The following is a 19,745-nucleotide window of genomic DNA, read 5'->3' as shown; positions in this document are numbered from 1 at the left end:
ACAGCCACATCAGGACATCCTGCCTTTCGGCGCTTTGTGCGGTAATTTCCAAGTTTAAATTTTAGGCTGTTTTTCCATCCAGCCCACCCAGTGCGTGAACCTTTTTCCATCAAGCAAGGATGCTTCATTATCAGGGCAGCAGCTACCTCCTCAAACTCTGTATCATTTGGATAGGCTTTGAATTCAAAGATGGTTTCGGCCAGTTTCTCTAAAATTCCATGTTTAAGTTCCTTTGTTACTTTGAGGCATGTTCCATCATTCATGTGTGCCAGGTTTGCTTGTCACAAACGATACTCAATATCCACTGGAAAGGTTGGTATCTCAAATTTCTCTGGCCATTGCTTGTGTCTGTCCAGAGCTGAGGGAGAAATGATCACTGTATCTGCTATGCTTGCGCTGTCGTCCAACACTTCACATGCTTCAAGCGGTATGAGGTCAACCATAGGGATTACTCGAATAGTGGCTTTGTCTTGGAGCTCTGATATGTTTGTTAAGATTGACTAGTGCACTGTCAAAATCTGGATCTTCAAATTGAAGGGAAAAGTTGTACTGAAGACCTAAAATGTCTTTAAGGCAGACAATCAAATCATCAAGTGAAGCAGGCTTTTCAAGTAGGGTGACTTTCCTAATATCACCTTCTGTGAGAAAAACCTGCAGAACAATCTTCTCGTGACAAGCCATCTAACAGGCAAGATAAAAAAAATTATTCAGCAAAGGACATAACGTTTAGGTGTCGCCATCAACCTGCCCTTAACAACATAAGCTGAAAGAGGGAAAATATCATTAAGCTCAGACATCTGAACCGCACAAAATGAAGTGACATGGTCACCACAGATTTCATAAGATCGTGTGTGTTCAACATACCATGCAGTCATTATTTTGCAAACAAACAGAATCTCAGAGTTGAGTGCTACAACATGAGTTATCTGTTTAAAGTCAGGGAGACCTGAGCATGACCCCACAGAGACCATCATATTGGCAGAGTATTTAATTCCATCTACCACAACAGATGATGCTACAAGCACTGTATTTAGCTGCGGTATTTTTTGATTAAACACCTGCTGGATGTTCTCAGGAAATGATGTGACCAATGCTGTTTTCACTGTGTTCATTTCAACAGGCAGTTTAAAAAATGAGTTTGAGTCTAGATGGTATGCTATCATTTTCTGATGTTTGGAAGCCAGTGAGAGAGCAACATTTTTAAAATTTTGAGCTTCACGCATTACCCTTTTGAAAAATTTGTGTTTGCCCTCAAACCTCATTGTCCAAACATCAGACAAAGGTCCATAGGCTTTAATTAGATGCGGGTAGTGCTCTATGAAATGGTGCTTTGGCCTCAGTCTAAAATTGGGGAATGTCAATTGTAATAGTTGTCTGTGTTCTGATATTTTGCAACTCAAGTAATCGATAGACTCTTCTGTATGATGTGAAGCAACAGTTAATTCAAGTATATCCTTCAGAAGCATCAGAATCTCCCATGCACTCTCTCCCTCAGGAACATAATGTCCAATTAAAAGTGGAAGGAGTCTCAGTAAGGTCTAGTTTTCATGACCATTACCTCCTATTGTCCCTTTGCTGGCAAAACCTTTAACAATCAGCTGAGGTTTGTTAGTACTGTCAGAAAATGTGTATGGAAAGTTTTTGATTTTATGGTTCAACAGCTCCAAAGAGAAGTACTTCTTGCTTATCATGTCTGAAAGGCAAAGTGATAGTTCAACAGGAACAATGCCCTCAAGAAGATCGTGCAAAATGTCTGGTGGGTAACCTGTCACTACATGAAAATGCTGCAAACTCTCAGAGAGTGGACAACCTCGTTTGACCCCATACTGAGTGCATAAAGAAGTATCTTGCTTTACCTCCTGAACATGTCTATTGTGACTTTCTTTTGTGCGAAGTTCAAAGCATCCTGAATTTACCTCTTTGTGCTGGACTTCGTCTCTGGTGGCCATGCAAAACCGGCAGAACCTCTCAACAGTAAAATTTTCAAAGAATCCTGCTAGAGAATGAGCACCAAGATTGTCAGCTGCAACATATAAAACTGTTCCTTTGATTGATGCTCCTAATTGGTCAATGTATAAACCATTCTGCTCTAGCTGGACTAGATCTTGTAAAAGAGGTTGGAGGATTTTTTCATAGCCGAACTCTTTGACTGTACCAGAATTGCAGAGAAGACAAAGCTGAATTGAGTGCAGTGTGGACCTATATTTTGCTGGGATGTTCGCAATGACCCAGTACACAGCACACATCTTGTGTTTTACTCTAGATGTACCTAATGGATTGGCCACTTCAAAATCATCAACATACAGTCCAAGAGCAATGTTAAATTCATTAACATTGAGAAGACTATTTTGCTTAAAATAGGAACCATCGTGGTATGTCTTGTATACATTTTGGGTGCATTCTGGTAATGAGAGCACTTTATGCAAAATTTCAGGCTTGTTGAGCATTTTCTGTAACATTGGTTGTATTGGTACATATGTTGCTGGTTTCTTTTCCTTAGAAATAATGTATTCTACTGGTGATACCAAAGGAAATTCATGTAACACATAAGAAGCCCTCCTTTTCACTGTTGATAAAGCTCCACCTGTGCTACAGCATTTTGAAAGAACATTGCTTTCTGAGACAGTATATACAACTTCTCTAATAAGGGACTCATCAACATCTGGGTAAGTTTTCCTGAGGATGTCTGAAACTGATTTATGCAACAGTGGCAGAGACAGCTGATGAATTTGCATTAAATGCTGTATTATGTCTTGCACAGAACTATCTGGAAATTGAAAAATACTCTGCATCTTTAAAAACAGAGCAGCCAAATTGTGCTCTAACTGATCTGCTAAAGCTGGGAGTTCTATTTCACTTGATTCTACTTCTTCATCTTCTGTCTGAACACTCTCGACTGTAGATATGTTTTCTTGTGCATCTTTTGTGTCATCGGTATCACTAACAATGGATACTATTTCTGTCTTTAATGTTCTATTATGTATACCATGTTGTTTACTTCTATGTGAATTGAAGGTTGAGTAAACACTGGTTTGGAAGTGGCAACCCAGGTATGGGCAACCAATTTTCTGATTTAGTTTCAAATGCCTAATTCGCAAGTGACCAATAAAATCAGCTTCTGTGCATGGCTCAGAAAAGTCACAATGCTGACATTTAATTAGTGCTGGTGCATTTTTACACTCTTGGTCATTTTTTTTTCCTGAATGAATTCTAGTTAGGTGTGCCTTCAAACTATTTATCGAATGAAACGTACAAGGACAGTGTTGGTGCAGACATGGAAAAGAAATGGATCTTGTTAAATACCCGTGTTTTAATCGATAGTGTCTGAGCAAGTCTCCTCTTTTTTCACAGTTAAAGGTACACTGTTTACATTTCCATAACATGTTGTTTCTTGGGAGCAATTTCTTTTTTTTGCAAAGTAAACTAAAGTATTTGCTATGTTTGCTATTCTCCTTTCTAAAGCTTCACTGTGCCGACATATAATATAGTGCACTTTTATGCGCGTCCTACACACGAATATCTAGTTAAATAGAAACGCGTATATATATGTGTTTATATCAATGTGTAACGCAAATAGTGTGGAGGATAATGCTAACTGAATGCTAACATGTAACTGTATGCTAACGTTAGCAGCAATCTAGCATTATCAGCAATCTCTCCAAATTAATACATTGCTAACATCTATAAAACAGTTCGTCCCTGCCACACAATCTAATTGGTTAAGAAGCGACGGGTGTCTGGTGGGTGCATGTTTTGTTCTGTTATCCCCCTGTGGTGTGTTTTGTGCACAAACCAGACATCATGAACAAAAATTTTGGTGTGGTTATTCCTGGTGTGTGCCAATGTCTGTCCCTATCCCCCCCATTTGTGTGTGTGGAGCCTGCGAAGCTGTGTGTTGGGCTGTGGCATCTGTGAAGGCATTTTGCTACTGTGTCGCCTGTTCTGGTGTGTAAAGCACATTTGATGATTGCAATTTGTGAAGGCAGTAGCACGGCCTCCAACAGTTGTGAGATTAGTTGGTGGTTTATCTTTGACCTTGAGCTGCTAAGGAACAGTGAGCTCAGCTGCTTGGGCAGAATAATGTGATGGGAGTGATATTGTTTCCAAAACCTCTGTGTGGATAAATGTGCTACTTTCTGGTCCTGTAAAATTTGAGAAACAGCATGTTTGACCAGAAGTGAAATGTAGTCTAGTAGGTCTTGGTATCTTTAAAATGGAATCTATTCTATCTCTTGACAGAGAGCGAGTTTCTTTTGAGACGTCATGACACAGGAAGTGCACTTTTTGCAATTTTGCTTAGGGACCTTGTGGAATTCCCTTGCTAGGTAATGTAACAATGCCACTATGGCCCTCTTGAATGAATGAACGTTCAACTTATATAGCGTCTTTCTAGATACTCAAGGTCGCGTTACAATTTTAACACAGGTACAACTCTTAGGGCGTACTCACACTAGGCTCTGCGATCCGGGCCCGGGCACGATTGCCTGCCGAAGCACGGTTCGTTTGGCTAGTGTGAGCGCTCCAACCGTGCCCGGGCCCGGATCAGTTAACCTTGCTCGGGCCCGCTTTGAAGAGGTGGGCCAGGGCACGATTCACATGGACTCGGGCACGGTTCGCTTCTAGTGTGAGCGCTATCCGTGCCCGGGCCCGCTTGGTGCCTCGTGTGATTGGTTCATTTCGCTGGAACTCAAACATAACGTCAGTGATGCGACGCTCACGTTAAACAGTCATAGCGGCAAAGCGATTAGCAGACAATCGTTGTGTTAAATGATCGATAAATCTGTGCTTGCACCGTGTTTCTGCACTCCCAAAACGACTCCAAAAATACAATAAAAAGAGAATCATGAGCTCTATAGTGTTGTGCGAGCGCGCTTTTTTTCCAAATAAAGCGGCGTTGTGATGACGTAAGCGTGCTCGGGCCGGGTTGCTGAAGCGAGTGTGAGTGCAGGCCAGAGGGGGAGTGGGGAGTGGGGATAACCGGGCCCCAGCACGGATCCAGCAAACCGTGCCTAGTGTGAGTACGCCCTTACACTACCATTCACACACTGGCGAGAAGCAGCAGCCAATTGCACACAGCGTACTCTCTACCGGGATCCACAGACCCCTGGGGGACTGAATGGGGTGCAGGAAGGGGAGAGAGGACAGACCCTAGTGACAGAGCACCAACCACCACTGGGCATACAAACACACACACACATTCATGCACACACACTCAGACAACTGCTTTTTTTTAACATGAAGACACACAGACACACTCAGGGAGAATTTGTCAGGGAATCAGGGAGGGCCAATTTACCTAACCTCCATGTCTTTGGACTCTTTGCATGCTTCACGTGTCTTTACACAGAATATCAGAGCATCTACGTAGTGCAACAGTGCAATGCCCTCTGGAAGTTTCAGATCACAATCAATCCAGCTTGTCTAACTGATTGGAAAACTGGCCTAATTTCCCTCGAGCACCTCAGGCTTCAAAGGGTATTGATGTTGCTTTGGCCTATAGTCAGATTTTGGGGTGATGTGAATGGGCTCACAACCCCGTATAAGCCCCAACATCGCTCCTACCTTGTGCCCATAATGCTGCAGAAACAGTTCTGAGTTCTTCCTCTCTTTTCTTTTCTGAGAGGGTGAGGGAGGCGGCTAAAAATACCAAGGGGGTTAATCAGTTCCACTCCTGCCAAGAACTCTCTCCCAATCAGTAATGTCAGATATCTCTATCATGCATTCACCGATGTCCTGCCATTGTGGTTCCTCATGTGTACTTTAGATTGAGGAACTGAGAACAGGTCTTCTGTTCTGATGTGGTCTGCACCACTCCCACAGGCCACACACAGTCCCACACAATAGCAGTGACAGCCAAACAATCACATTTTCTAACATCAAATTTATTCTCAAAACTTCTATCGGGACCCTCACTCACATGCAGCATGCAGTGCAGTGACCCCTGCGGTCTCAACGTTAAATCACCTGGCAACAAACTCCGCACTTGGAGTGCTCCCAACACTCTCCTCCTGCACTCTGCAGCTCATAAGCATACAGTGGAATTCCTGCTGATAACTGAACCCCAACACAGCTGACTCCCACTACATAAACAACCCCTCAGGCCTGTTACTGATATTACATCCCAATTTACACATTAAGTCACAACCCATAATGGACATGCAGTTGAAATAAAAAATTTATGTTCAAATGTGGTATTATTTAATTTACATCGGAGAGGCTTTTTTTCTGAATAGGTGGCACCACTATCAACTAAAAATGTCACGTAGGGCTACGCCCCCCTCCCTTCGCTGTCACTCCAGTGTCTCTGTTCCTTGTGTCCATGTTGTTCCTTGCCCGTTCCTTGTCTGTTGCCCCGGTTTCTGTCTGACTGCCACGCCCGTGTCATGATCATTTTCAGCTGTGTCTCGTTATGTTCCTTGTATATTAGTCCCTGTGTATTCCTAGCCCATTGTCGGATATTTGTGGTTTGTTCCAGTATGTATTGCTGTTCGACTGTGGTTCTCGCTGTTTACTCTCTGTTTCCCTGCCTTGTTCGTGTTTTCCTGTTTGCGTCATCCACCTCGTCCTCTTCCCCCGCCTCTGCTGCGGCCCCTCCCGCGGTCTCTGTGAGTGAGCATGTGCTGGGTTTTTTGCACCATGGTCAGCATAGTCTGGTTTTGCGTGTCAGCTTGCTTCTGAATTTTCTTCTCGCTTTCTTTGCAAGTAGTTCTTCGTGGTGCTGGGTGTGACCCTCTGTGGTTTGCAGGGTGGCGCTGTTGTACCTGTTGCACTGGGCTCTGATGATGTCGCTGATGCCTTCTCATGATGTCTTTTCTCATGCTCATCAGGAAGCTGTTTCTCAGGTGGGCTTCCCATGGGCTGATATCTGCTGGTCCATTAGCCCGCTGTGCTGGCACCTCAATTCCACAGTGGTCAGTCTGAACTCTGATCAATCTCTCTAGAAAGTTGTAGGGACAGCCTGCAAGAATGAGCGAAGGCCATGAGTTCTTCTCTGATGTGTCGTCCTCCTACATCTGCTGGTTTGCCCAGGCCTTCATTGCTACGGGGCCTGCTACCTCGACCATCGATCGGGAAGGTCGCTGCACACCCCCGGGTGACTAGTTTGAGCATCACCACTCTCTGTTCGCGGTTTCTTGTGTGCGATGTCACGGGTGAAGCTGGCGGCGGGGTGGCGGTGGGAAGATGGTACTTTCCATTGCCTGGCGTGCTTCCGCGTATGGGGCCAACAGGCCTGCTGGATACAGTGGAAGCTGTAGATCTTGGGCCGGTGGTGAGGTTGGCGGCATCTGGGCTTGCAATGGTTGGACTGGAATAGCTGGGGGCGGCCTTGGTGGTGGCCTCGGTGGGGCAGCATCGAGGTCGGGATCAGCTACGACACACTGAGAAGTTCTATTAGTACATTTTTAAAGCCCTACCAGCTGGGCTTGCCTATTCTCGGCTTCTTAAAGCCAACATTTAGCTGATGTCTTCCATGTCTGCTTTATGTTTAGCTTTATACTATGAGCCTCCGATGCTTTAATCTTACTATATATTTTACAGATTATATCCAAATCTTTACCCATAATCCTAGATGACCATTCACACTTTTTTGTGAACCTCCTAAACCTGGCTGCAATAAATGCACAAATATTGTTCAAACAGTGCATGAACATTAACCTGAGTGATGGAGGTTTATTCTCGAGTTCACAATTCAATACATAAAGGTGTGACGTGCGGAGGAGCAGACACGACGACAACGGAAACAGTGCAACACAGAACTTTTACTGGACACAAAACACGTAGCTTCAACACGGAAGTGCAAGCACGTTACAAAGACTCTCACACTGGCATGAAACTTTAGACAAAGACGAGCACAAGACATTGTGCGAACACACATTATATAGGTGATTAACACATACCCCCGTGATCTCGAGACAAGGCACAGGTGCGACTACGAACACGCTCACAAACAACCCACACCCACGGAACTACAATTATGAACATAACTGCACGCAGACGACATAGCAACACGACCACAGGGAATGGTCCGGAGCCGTGACCGTGACAAAAGGGAACTTAACTTGAGCTGGGGAATGAAACTTACACAATCTGTCAGGTAGAACCTGAACCAGGAGAGTGCTTGACCTCTAAGTGCAAATTAGTGTCTCCAGCCTAGAATATTATGATCAATGGTGTCTGCAGCACTGAGGTCTAGCAGTACGAGAAAAGAAACATGTCCTTTATCAGAGGATATTAAGAGATGGTTCAGTACATTTGTCAGTGCCATTTCAGTGCTGTGATAGGGTCTAAATCCAGACTGAAATAACTCTGACATGTTCTGTCTGTAAGAATGAAGAGAGTTCTGAAGAAACTACTTTCTCTAAAATTTTGGATATGAACGACAGATTAGAGATTGGCCTATATTTGGACAGTTCCTGGGGGTTAAGACCAAGTTTTTTAATTAGCGGCTTGATGAATGCAAGTATAAATGAAAGGAGAATGTAGCCCAGGCTCAGAGAATAGTTAATTATGGTAAGCAAAGGTTCTGCATTTCTATATTCTTTAAGTAGATGGGTTGGTACGGCATCTAATATGCATGTGGAGGGCTTAGCAGATTCCACCAATGAAATAAGCTCCTCCTGACCAATTGGGGAGAAGGACTCTAACAGGGCATCAGAGCTGACCAGACAGCTGTCAAGGTGCATTGGCATGTTGACAGGCTCTGAGATAGCATGACAATTTTTTTCCCTAATTTTATCAATCTTATCATTAAAGAATTTCATAAAATTGTTACTGCTACACTCGAGTGGGATTAGTGAATTGCTTTGTTCATGACTTCTTGTTAGGCTAGAAACAGTTTTAAATAGGAGTCCTGAATTGTTTTTATGTTTTTCTATTAAAGCCGATAAGTATGAGGATTTTTCCATATGGAGGGCATGCTTATATTCAATAAGGCTGCTTTTCCATGATAGTCTATACACTTCTAACTTAGAATTTCGCCATTTATGCTCCAGGATTCGCGCAGCTCATTTGAGACTATGTGTGTGCTCATTGTGCCAAGGCACTTTGGTGACCCCTGGGCCTGGGGGCCAGCTTGTCAGGGAATTGAGTCTCTGTGGAGATCGGGTCCAAAACCTGATTATCCGGGACCCATGAACGTTCCTCAGGGCCGTAACCCTCCTAGTCGATGAGGTATTGTAAGCTGTTGGACTGCATCCGAGAGTTCAACACCTTCCAGACTGTGTAGGCCAGACCCCTCTCCAGCTCCAAGGGTCCAGGAAAATAGGGTTTGAGGAGAGACACATGAAAGTTATGAATTTGACTATGACGAGGTAGTAGCAACCGATAGCAGACATAGTTTATCTTCTCTACAATCTTATAAGGGCCAGTATGCTTAGCTCAGAGTTTGTGAGAAGAGGCCCCAGAGTGCAATTCCCTTGTTGAGAGCCATACGCAGGCACCTGGAGAGTAGACTAGGGTCTGCCCCCGACAGCGATCGGCCTGATCCTTATAACGATGAAGGAGTGTGGAGATGTGGCGGTGTATTTGCGCCCACACATTCCCACACTGTTGCAGAGTCCACCGCTGGTGAAGTAGTCTGCTGTCCATGGTGGTTGGTACCCCAGGCAGACTGGTGTCAGTCCGGTCATGGCACATGTAAGGGAGTTTTGAGCAATCCCAGCCCAGACCAGGTATTTGGGCCAGTCGTTCGGGCACAGTATATCCTCAGAAATTGTCCAAGCCATGGTTAACACGCTCACACTGACCATTTGACTGGGGATGGTAACCTGATGTGAGGCTGACAGCGATTTTCAAATGTTTGCAGAAGGACCTCCAGAAGGACAAGATAAATTGAGGGCCCCTGTCTGAGGGCCCTGAGTCCTCAGGAATCCCAAAATTATGGAACACCAGGGTCTCCGCAGTTTGGAGAGCAGTAGGCAGAGCAAGAAAAGCCATAAATTTGACTCCTCTGGAGAAGCGGTTGACCACAGTCAGAATAGTAGTATAACCATCTGCCTTGGACAGGTCTGTGACAAAACTATGGCAAGGTGGGACCATGGGCATTCTGGAATGGGCAAAAGCATGAGCTTGCCTGTGGGATGCCTATGCATGGCCTGTAGATGTCCTGTGGCATGTTATCCCACAAATATTTGACCTGTAATAAATTGAGAGTGAGTTGGCTTGCTCACTGGGGGCTAGGACTCGGCAGCTCGGAGCTGAGGGGGCATGTACCTATGATCAGGAGAACAATTTGACAGTATCTCTAGGCCCTCATTAGCGAGGTCGATTTAGTCATCGAGGTCCCATGACCGAGACCTGAGACGGCAGGATAAAGGGAGTATTGTTGGGGTCTATGCAGTCCTTTTTGGATATCCGTGAGAGGGCATCGGCTTTGGTGTTTCAAGTACCGGGACAGTAAGAAATGCTAAAATTCAACCTGCTAAAAAACAGGGACCAACGAGCCTGGCGAAGGTTCAAACATTTGGCCTGGCGCATATATTCCAGGTTTCTGTCAGTAAGAACCTGAAAAGTGTGGGCAGCACCCTCTTAACGAGTGGCGCCATTCTCCTAGCGCTAACCTCACGGCTAACCTCACTGTCACTTAACCCATAGTTCCTTTCTGTAGGACTAAGTTTCCTAGAGAAGAAGGTGATGGGGTGAAGTTTGAGGCCCTCTCCCTGATGTTGCAACAAAACAGCCCCCACACCCACATTAGAGGCATCCACCTCCACTGTTGGTGGTCTGGGTGCTTCAAGACAGGAGTCCTTGTAAAGGCTCGTTTGAGGGCCAGGAATGCCTCCTCAGCCTGAGGCGACCAATGGACATGTTTAGGCTTTCCCTTGAGCAAGGCTGTGATGGGGGCGACTAATGAACTAAAATCCCTTATGAAATGCCTATAAAAATTTGTGAAACCAAGGAAGTGCTGAATCTCCTTCACCGTAGAAGGACTAGGCCAGTCTAGAATGACCTCTACCTTAGCCTGGTGCATGACTATCCCTTTGGGAGTGAAAATGTACCCTAAGAAAGCTACCAGCTTAAAGTGGAAGGCACACTTCTCAGACTTGACAAAGAGGTGGTTCTGTAAAAGGCATGTAAGAACTTGACGCACATGTTGAATGTGCTCTTGGTAATTACTGGAGTAGATCAGGATGTTGTCAAGATAGGCTATGACAAACCTGACCAAGAAATTGTGCAGAGCATCATTGAGAGCCTGAAAAACTGTTGGGGAATTGGTCATAAGGCATGACCTTGTACTGGTAGTGCCCTCTAGTGGTTAGGAAGGTGGACTTCCACTCATCACCCCCCTTTATGCACACTAGTTTGTAGGTGCTACTCAAGTCCAAATTATTGAATATACACGCACCTCATAATTGTTCCAGTGCAGAGGGGACAAGTGGTAGAGGAAAGGGGTATTTCTTAGTGATATTGTTCAATGTCATATACAGGGGTGATAGTGGGAAAAATTCCTGAGCCTGAACTCTTTCTGAGCACGGGGGGGGGTGGTAGAGTGGAAGTGTACCATATTTAGAATATTTAATAATTAATCTTTAAATTAATTAATAATAAATAAGACAGGTAATCATTATAGTGAAATAAAAAAACAAATTTCTATTAATATTCTGAGAAAATGCTGTAACCTAAAGATTGTTAACACAATTAGACACAATATGTTAAAAACAGGAATGATTAATTATTTATTCATTATTGTTAGTAAATTATAGGATACCAGACAACTCAAAGAAATTATGCAAATAAAGTTTAAAAGAATTACAAGTATTATGATTATAGTTAGTTTTAATATATATATATATATATATATATATATATATATATATATATATATATATATATATATATATAAAATAAATATTTTGTGTTGGTTTATTAGGACATACATTTTGTGCTTTTGTTCATGTACTACACCTTAGGCCTTAAGTTACAGGTGGCCATGATGAATCGGATCGTCTGACCACCTGTACCGGCTCAAAAAAAACACTTTCTTATATTTCTGATAAAAATTTAACTTAATCAGAATAAAGATAAAATACTGAATTTATCTTGTATCTACCTCTGAAGCTCTTCCGATGCAGGCGGTCCCCGGGTTATGACGTTGATCCATCGTAAAAAGATTTTCGGTGTAAATCGGAACATACGTACATACTGTACATAAATAACATACTATACACAGTTATCCTATCCTAAAGCTAGCCTTTTGGCAAATACCTTTATCCATAGCTGCGTTTAACTAATCCTGACGCCGCGCACACCAAACACCAAGTTCCGTTTACGACGCAGAACCACTTAAGTCCAAACGAGGCTTTAAACAGTAAATGGGAGATGTGTATTAACCACGAACAATCGTAACTCGGGGACCTTGTAACCCCTGGACCGCCTGTATGATGTTTATGTTGATTATGTCGGAGCATTAAGGTCTTCTGCACGACCAAACAAGTTGAAAACATTAACTGACCAAAGCAAACTGGACTTAAGGCAGAAGGGAGGTAGCTTTTCTACCTAATGTCCGTAAATCAGAAGGCGGGATGACCTGCAAGTCAATCAAACGACACCGCCGTCATCCATCCAGCGCTGATGATCCAGTGACAGGATCATATTTCCTCAAAACAGATAGCATGCGTGTGATTTATTATTATGATTTGACGGGTCATCCCCCCCCCCCACCCCCCAAATGTTTTTTTTCTCGCGGACATGTCGGTACGCCGGAATTCCGGCATGGTGCCTGAAAACTATCAGGCCTGCATATAATGTCTCCAGGGCCCACCCCCTTCTTGACGAAGAAGAAGCATGATGCTACCGGAGATTTAGAGGGCTCTATAAAACCTTGGGCTAAGGTCTCATCTATGTACTCCTCCATTGCCCTCTGTTCCTCCCCGGTGAGGGGGTACATCCAGGCCTTGGGTAAAACAGGGTGCTCAACAAGATCTATCGAACAATCGTATGGGCAAAGAGGAGGTAATTTGGTGGCCTCCTGTTTATCAAAAATGAGTGCGAGGTCAGCATACTCGGGAGGAGTAGGAAACTGGACTATAGAGTCTGGACTCTCTACATAGGTAGACGAGAGTCTTACAGGTGAGGGACCGAGTTATTCTGACAATACTGGGACCAGGACATGATCTCCCTCTAGGACCAGGAAATCAGAGGGTTGTGCTGCATGGGCCAAGGGAGTCCTAGCATCAGGTCATGATTGGAGACCGGCAGTACTAATAGTGCGATTATCTCCTTGTGCAAACAAGAGACAGATAGTTCAACAGGGGAAGTGATATGGGTGACAAGTGACTGGCACAACTGTTGTCCGTCCAGTGCAGTCAAACGCATGGGTCTGATGATCCAGCTATCTCTACCTCCACACTGATGAAGTTGCCTTCAGCTCCACAATCGATGAGGGCTGAAGCAAAAAAGGAGCTGGACTGAACGCGGAGGATGACTGGTAGGAAAAGAGATCAGATTGGAAGACAGGATACTGACCGCATGAGCACTCGGAGACCTCCATGCCCTGTTCATTCTACACTCCCAATGAACACCACAGTAAAAGCCTTTTACCTCAGGCCTTCATGGGCCCAGACATTCAGTAGCTGTGAGCCTTCCATAACCCACCTCCATGGGATCAGGTGGGTAGGTACATGGATTCACAGTCAAATCCTCCTGGCAGGTAGCAGGAATCCTAGGCAGGGACCATGATGACTTGGTCACAGTGTTAGACTTTGCTTGGGCCTGAGCACTAGAAACCCCTGGACACCTGAGAAGCTGGTCCAGTCTAATAGCCAAATGAAGCAATTCGTTCAAAGGCTTCTCGTCCCCCCTACAGGTAAGTTCCCACCCAACCTAGACATTAAGTTAATTACGGAATGTGGTCATAAGAGCCACCTCATTCCAGCCGCTCCCTGCAGCCAGTGTCCAGAACTCTAAGGCGTAAGCCGCCACAGATCGCTCGCCCTGTTCCAGGCTAAGGAGCAGGTCTCCATGTGATAGGCCCTCCCAAGGGTGTAAGAAATCAGTACATGGCTTCTCCTGATAAATGGGCCATACAGCATTAGCCCTTTCCAGGGCCCTAGAATGGGGCCACCCCCACTTGTTTATCACCCCAAACAAGTGATAAAAAATGACAATTTGGATGCATCAGTACCCGCGGGTTAAAATAACGTTGACACTGCAGAAGGAAGCCCTCACAGTGTTCAGGATACACCAAGTAAACAGGCTTATTTACAGGATACGGGGTGAAAGCGACTAGGAACCGTGGGGGCCGTGGGGAAGGGACCTAGTCAAATCCCTGACCTCACCCACTAACTGGGACACCTGTTGTTGGTAGGTAAACAGTTGAGCCAATGAGCTCACTGCTTCAGAAACCTCTTGCAGCGTCTGCTGCTGCTGCCCCAGGAATTGTCCTTGGAACAGAGAGTCTAAGAGTGGCGGCACAACACTCGCATGCAGAGATATGAGAAAGGGAGCACAGGGAATAATAACAAACGTGGCAAATGTGACAACCAAAGAGACAAGACAGACAATGCAAATAGACCAGAAAAAACAAGTACCTGTGAAACCGCAGGTACTAGATGCAGGTGGGCTCAGTACACGGCAGAGATATGCGGAAGATGGCTGGTTATAAAGCCGCTCTCGTCATCTATAAATACATCTTGCAGGCGTGCCTAATCACTGGTTGTTAACTGGAAGTCCTTAAAATGCATGGAAACCCCCTGGGGAGACTCCGCACTGTGACACACTGCCCAACACGCTCGGGGCGTCGGGGCGGGGCGTAGCATCACTGGCTTGACAGACCATCACAAAAGTCCACCATGGTAATCAAGTTATTATTTAATATTACAGCTAACATGAAACAAGTCCAGATTAGTGGTTAGTTTCAAACTTTACATGAATGCAAAGATAAAAAAAAAGTAGATGTGAGAGTTCCCACCAGACTTAAAATATTCAGTTGTCAAGCATGACAACCTTATCCTATAGTTGTTGTCATGGTGACCGGTGTCGGCCAGAGGAGGATGGGTTCCCCCCCTGAGTCTTGGTTCCTCTCAAGGTTTCTTCCTCATGCAAAAAAACTAGGGAGTTTTTCCTTGCCACTGTCGCCTTTGGCTTGCTCACTGGGGGCTAGGACTCGGCACTTGTAAAGCTGCTTTGTGACAACAACTGTTGTAAAAAGCGCTATATAAATAAAATTTGATTGATTGATTGATTGATCCTCAATACAACAGCAAAATGTAACAACATAAATGTACATAAAATAAATTACAAAATAATTAAAATAAAATAAAAGTATATAACTGCAGTTCTCAGTGATATATAGTCATACCAGTACAGGGGATCAGTAACTGTAATTAAACAATTAATAATTGTTCAAGAAAAATTCTTGAATGTGGTACCGTAAGTAATACTACATTTATTTCACAGACTGAACCTAGGGTTAGTTGATTGTGTACAGAACAGTCACAGACTATTTTGTATCACTACAGCTGTCGTCTTACATTTATTTCCTTGGATCATTCATACAAAAGCTGATAACTGACAAGCAGAAACAATTTAGTGTGAAATTGACAGTGTAAAAAGACTGTCAGACACAAAGTAGGTCTGTTAGCACATTACACAAAAGGCAGTTATACTACTAACTGACATGACTCATCAGTCAAAAAAAGTCACTATGGTAGAGAATATCTTCAGTCTCAGTGTGTTTGATCACGTTGTAACGGTTACAGCTACGCTGTGCCTTTAAGGGGGAGATAACTCTTATTCATAGGTGGGTGTGTCTTTAGAGGATTAGAGAGAGAGAGAGGTTAGTAGTAGAGGTCCCGGGAAGAAGACAGTATGCTATTACAACGGCTTTAGGCTGCACCAGTAACATTGTTAAGGAGCTCATCGCTGTTTCATCTTTTATGTACAAATGAGTAACAGCCGTGTGACCTGGCTTCGTATGGTCCGTATAGCAAATAAACGAACCCTCATGCTGCCTACCTCCGAGTGTACGGTGTCCTCACTGCTAACGCTACACCACATGACTTCCAGGCCTGGAGCTTCATATTTCCCCCGCACTGAGGGTGAGAGTTGTGTGGTCCAGTGTTACAACCTGTATTGAAGGATTTGAAACTCTGAAAGCAACTGATCTAGTGCTTCTCTTATTAATTTATTTTATGATAAATACAATGAAGAGTGTGGTATTTCTGCCTGGAACAGTGAACTGTGTTCTGCAGCTGGGACTGACATACAGATTGATGCAGAGCTCACAGCAAGATAAGAGAAAAATCAAATCCCCACATTAGAAGACATTTGTGATGAACTGTAAAACACAACATCAATCAAAGAATAACAATCTATCTATCTAGCAATACAGCTGTTTTATTGACAGGTTGATTAAGAAACTGAACACAAACTGAGCTGAAAGTGTTGTCTTTACAGAACCTGTTATGTCTTTAGAGGAACATTTATATTTAAATTCAAAGTACATTTCTTTATTTCTTAGACAAGCATTGCCTTTTGTCAGTGTGTATACAGTGTGGCATATTTGACAACAACTTCTGTGTTCAGCTTCATTTGGCAAAACCAACCTGTGGAAGGATGTAATGCCTTTAAATGTTTTTAATATTGTAAAAAATTGTGCTTTCATCAAGACAATGTCTTTGGTGAATTTTAACATGGACTTTACAGGTAGGGGTTTAAAAAATATTTATGTATTACAATCAGTGATGTCAGTAACGCGTAACTTTTTTCAGTAACGAGTAATATAACGAGTTACTATTTCCAATAATCAGATTAAAGTTACTTATCCAAGTACTGTTACTATTTTTATTTTCCTTAGTAAAAATTAGGAGTGGGCATAGATAAATTTTTAAAATCTAGATTAATCTCACTGAAATCTTGAAATTAATCTAGATTAATCTATATTAAAATGGCTCATATGCGTGCTACCCAAGTAATGACTGAAAGTCAGTCTTTGAGATAGGGTTTCTTAATACAGAGGGTGCATTAGACCAGGGGCTCATCTCCTGTTTCCAAAATGCATCAATGACTGCTTGAGAAAGCTGTTCTACTTTGATACTTGAAGAAAAAAACATGCTCAATAAAATGTAGGCTACTCGTGTTCAATGGTTTATTCAGTTAAACATGAATTTGGAAGCCTACATACTGTACATTAAAAGGGGTTGATAACATGTTTATTCAGCTAAACATGATATTTGAAATGTAAGCCAACATTCAGTACATTTAACCTCACGGACGTAATTTGGGGGGGACTTTTTTTTAAAAAGAAATATTTAAATAGCGACGAATCTAGCGCTATAACCATGCAGAAAACGACCGCTCCGAGCTCCGCTCCGGTAACACTTTACGTTCCTAAAAATGAATTTTCCATGAAGCAAACCTGGCGACTTTGTGGCTGCATCCATGTAAACACACGTACGATTTGTAATTCACAGGTTTGAAAACTCGTTCTCGCCACTACTGTGCAATTTGGTCAGGAATACAGCTGAACTATCAAGTTGAAAGTCATCATAGTTTGCTTACCCATTTTGACCAAGTTCCCAACCCAACTTTAAGAATAGATTAACGGCGATAATTTTTCGGCGAAAACTTATCGCCCGATAAGTTTATCAAATTAACGAACGCCGTTAACGGCCCACCACTAGTAAAAATATATTTCTTTGCTTTCTTCTTGGCTCAATTATATTTTTGCATCTGACCGTAGCGCTCGACTCCCCACGCTGCCCGCGAACCTGTGAGAGCACGAGCGTGTTCACGTCATTCTGTGCAGTGTTCTCCGTAACGATATGTGGTAGTGTAAAGAAACACCCCTCAAAAACAGGGGAAGGAACATTTACCTGATGAATTTTAATGTTGCTTTGTGTTCCAGGTTTGAAATGTGCTGGAATTTTGGCTAACGTAGCCTGCTTAAAAATGCTTGAAATTGTAATGGTATTTCGTTTCACAACAAATAGCTGTCTGACTGAATAGTTCGCTTGTATTACGTTTACAAATATATTTACAAATAATACCACGCAGCAACACAAACATAATGTCAGGAGATACACTTTTAAAAATGTACTTGCAATAAAGTGAGTAGGCTATTGGAAAAACTCTCCCTGATTTTTGCTGCTGAATGTAACTACTAATATAACTTGTAATCTAACGTAGTTACTTTTTTAATCAAATAATATGTAACGTAACTAAGTTACTTTTTAAAGGAGTAATTAGTAATCCTATTACTTTTTCAAGGTAACTAAGCCATCACTGATTACAATGCTCTAAAGGTTACCTAGCATCTGTTTGCTTGGTGTCCCTTGCTTTCTTTGACTCCAAATATTTGGCTGACTGTAATTTTTCTTTGCCTTTCTCTTCTCTCTTTTCTCCTGCAGACAGTTTGAATACAGAGGCAGAGAGTCAAAAATGCCTATAACAGTACCAGTAATGCGCCCTCATGTGGCAGTGCCTGTGACGCGCAGGATGAAGCCTTTACCTGTCAAACGACTGTCCAGATCTAGCATCCTACCAAACAGTTCTGCCAAACACAAACGTAAATTTTATTTTCACACTTTCTTTGACTGATTGTTAGATGATGTAAAACAATTTCATTTCTTTATAATTTCTTTGTAGAATGTAATTGCTGATCATAATTGAACTTACTGTGGCACCTAAAGAGTTACCATAGTTGAAAAGAGAGGTTTACATTTCTGGTGTAGCTTCAGAGCAGTGGTGGACGAAGAGCAGTGGTGGACGAAGTACAGCAATTATGTACTTGTGTAAGAGTACAGTTACCTTGCATTGAATATTACTCAAGTAAAAGTATTCACCTCAATTGTTTACTTGAGTAAAAGTACAAAAGTATCTGCCTTCAAAAATACTTAAGTATTAAAGTAAAAACTTTTTTTTCTTAGCGTCACATCAAACCCCCTAGGCCTACTCAATCAACAAGTGAACAACGAAACGGTGCCTTACATTTGCCTAGCAAACACAAAATACTCAAAACGATATTATATTTAAGTAAGACAAAGTGCTTTTGAAGCAACAACACAAAAGGTATTCAAGTTTCATTATTTTATTTTTCATTTATTTCGGTTGTCAAAAGACGAATAACAAATAACACCATCACAACTGATGAAAATCAATAAAAACACAACTGATAAATCATTCACTATAAACATTACATTTGATGAAACATTACCTAAGTTTTGAAGAGGCGATACAGTATATGAAGAGGTTATACGTTGTCCACCACATGGCGGGACAGGGAAGCTAGAAACTCTAGCACCTCGAACTAGAACTGTTCGAGGTGCTCGAGCCCAACCAACTGAAATCATAATATTTAACTTGGCCAAATAATTAATAATAATTAATATAATAATAATAATTTTAATAATTTAGCTTTGCTTCGCTCATATTTGTTTGCCTTCGCCTCCCTTATAGGAATGAATTGCGAACTTTGCTTCGCTTGGCCAAATTCGTGTGTATGTGTCCCTGGCTTTAACGTTTGATGTGGGAGTCTCCTGTGTTAAACTGTCGCTTAGCATCTCCACAGATTGCAATTTGGGTACTAGCACATTGCTTTGGATAAAAGCATCTGTTAAATGTAGTGTATTTCAATGTGATATAATTAACCGGGGTATATAAACCACCCTGTTGGTAGTACTCATCTAATGGCGAACTTACCTCGATGTGTTTTATCAAGTTTGACAGCGAGTTCATAAATGATGACCGCGATGTGTTCTTCGGAATGCAGAGGAGACACTTGAAAGAATACGAATCATTTTTCTCTT

General features: G+C 42.7%; 1 protein-coding gene across 1 annotated transcript in view; it reads left to right on the top strand.

Moving 5' to 3' along the window:
• The window catches only part of raly (RALY heterogeneous nuclear ribonucleoprotein), a 54,241-nt gene that overhangs the window by 23,153 nt on the left and 11,343 nt on the right, over window positions 1–19,745 (top strand). Inside the window, exon 5 of the mRNA XM_077013678.1 lies at window positions 18,348–18,505. Coding sequence (XP_076869793.1) covers window positions 18,348–18,505 — 158 coding nt within the window. The remainder of the gene's footprint in view (window positions 1–18,347; window positions 18,506–19,745) is intronic.

Source organism: Brachyhypopomus gauderio, chromosome 8, assembly GCF_052324685.1.
Source record: "Brachyhypopomus gauderio isolate BG-103 chromosome 8, BGAUD_0.2, whole genome shotgun sequence".
NCBI lineage: Eukaryota > Metazoa > Chordata > Actinopteri > Gymnotiformes > Hypopomidae > Brachyhypopomus > Brachyhypopomus gauderio.
This window is presented reverse-complemented; position numbering and strand designations above follow the sequence as displayed.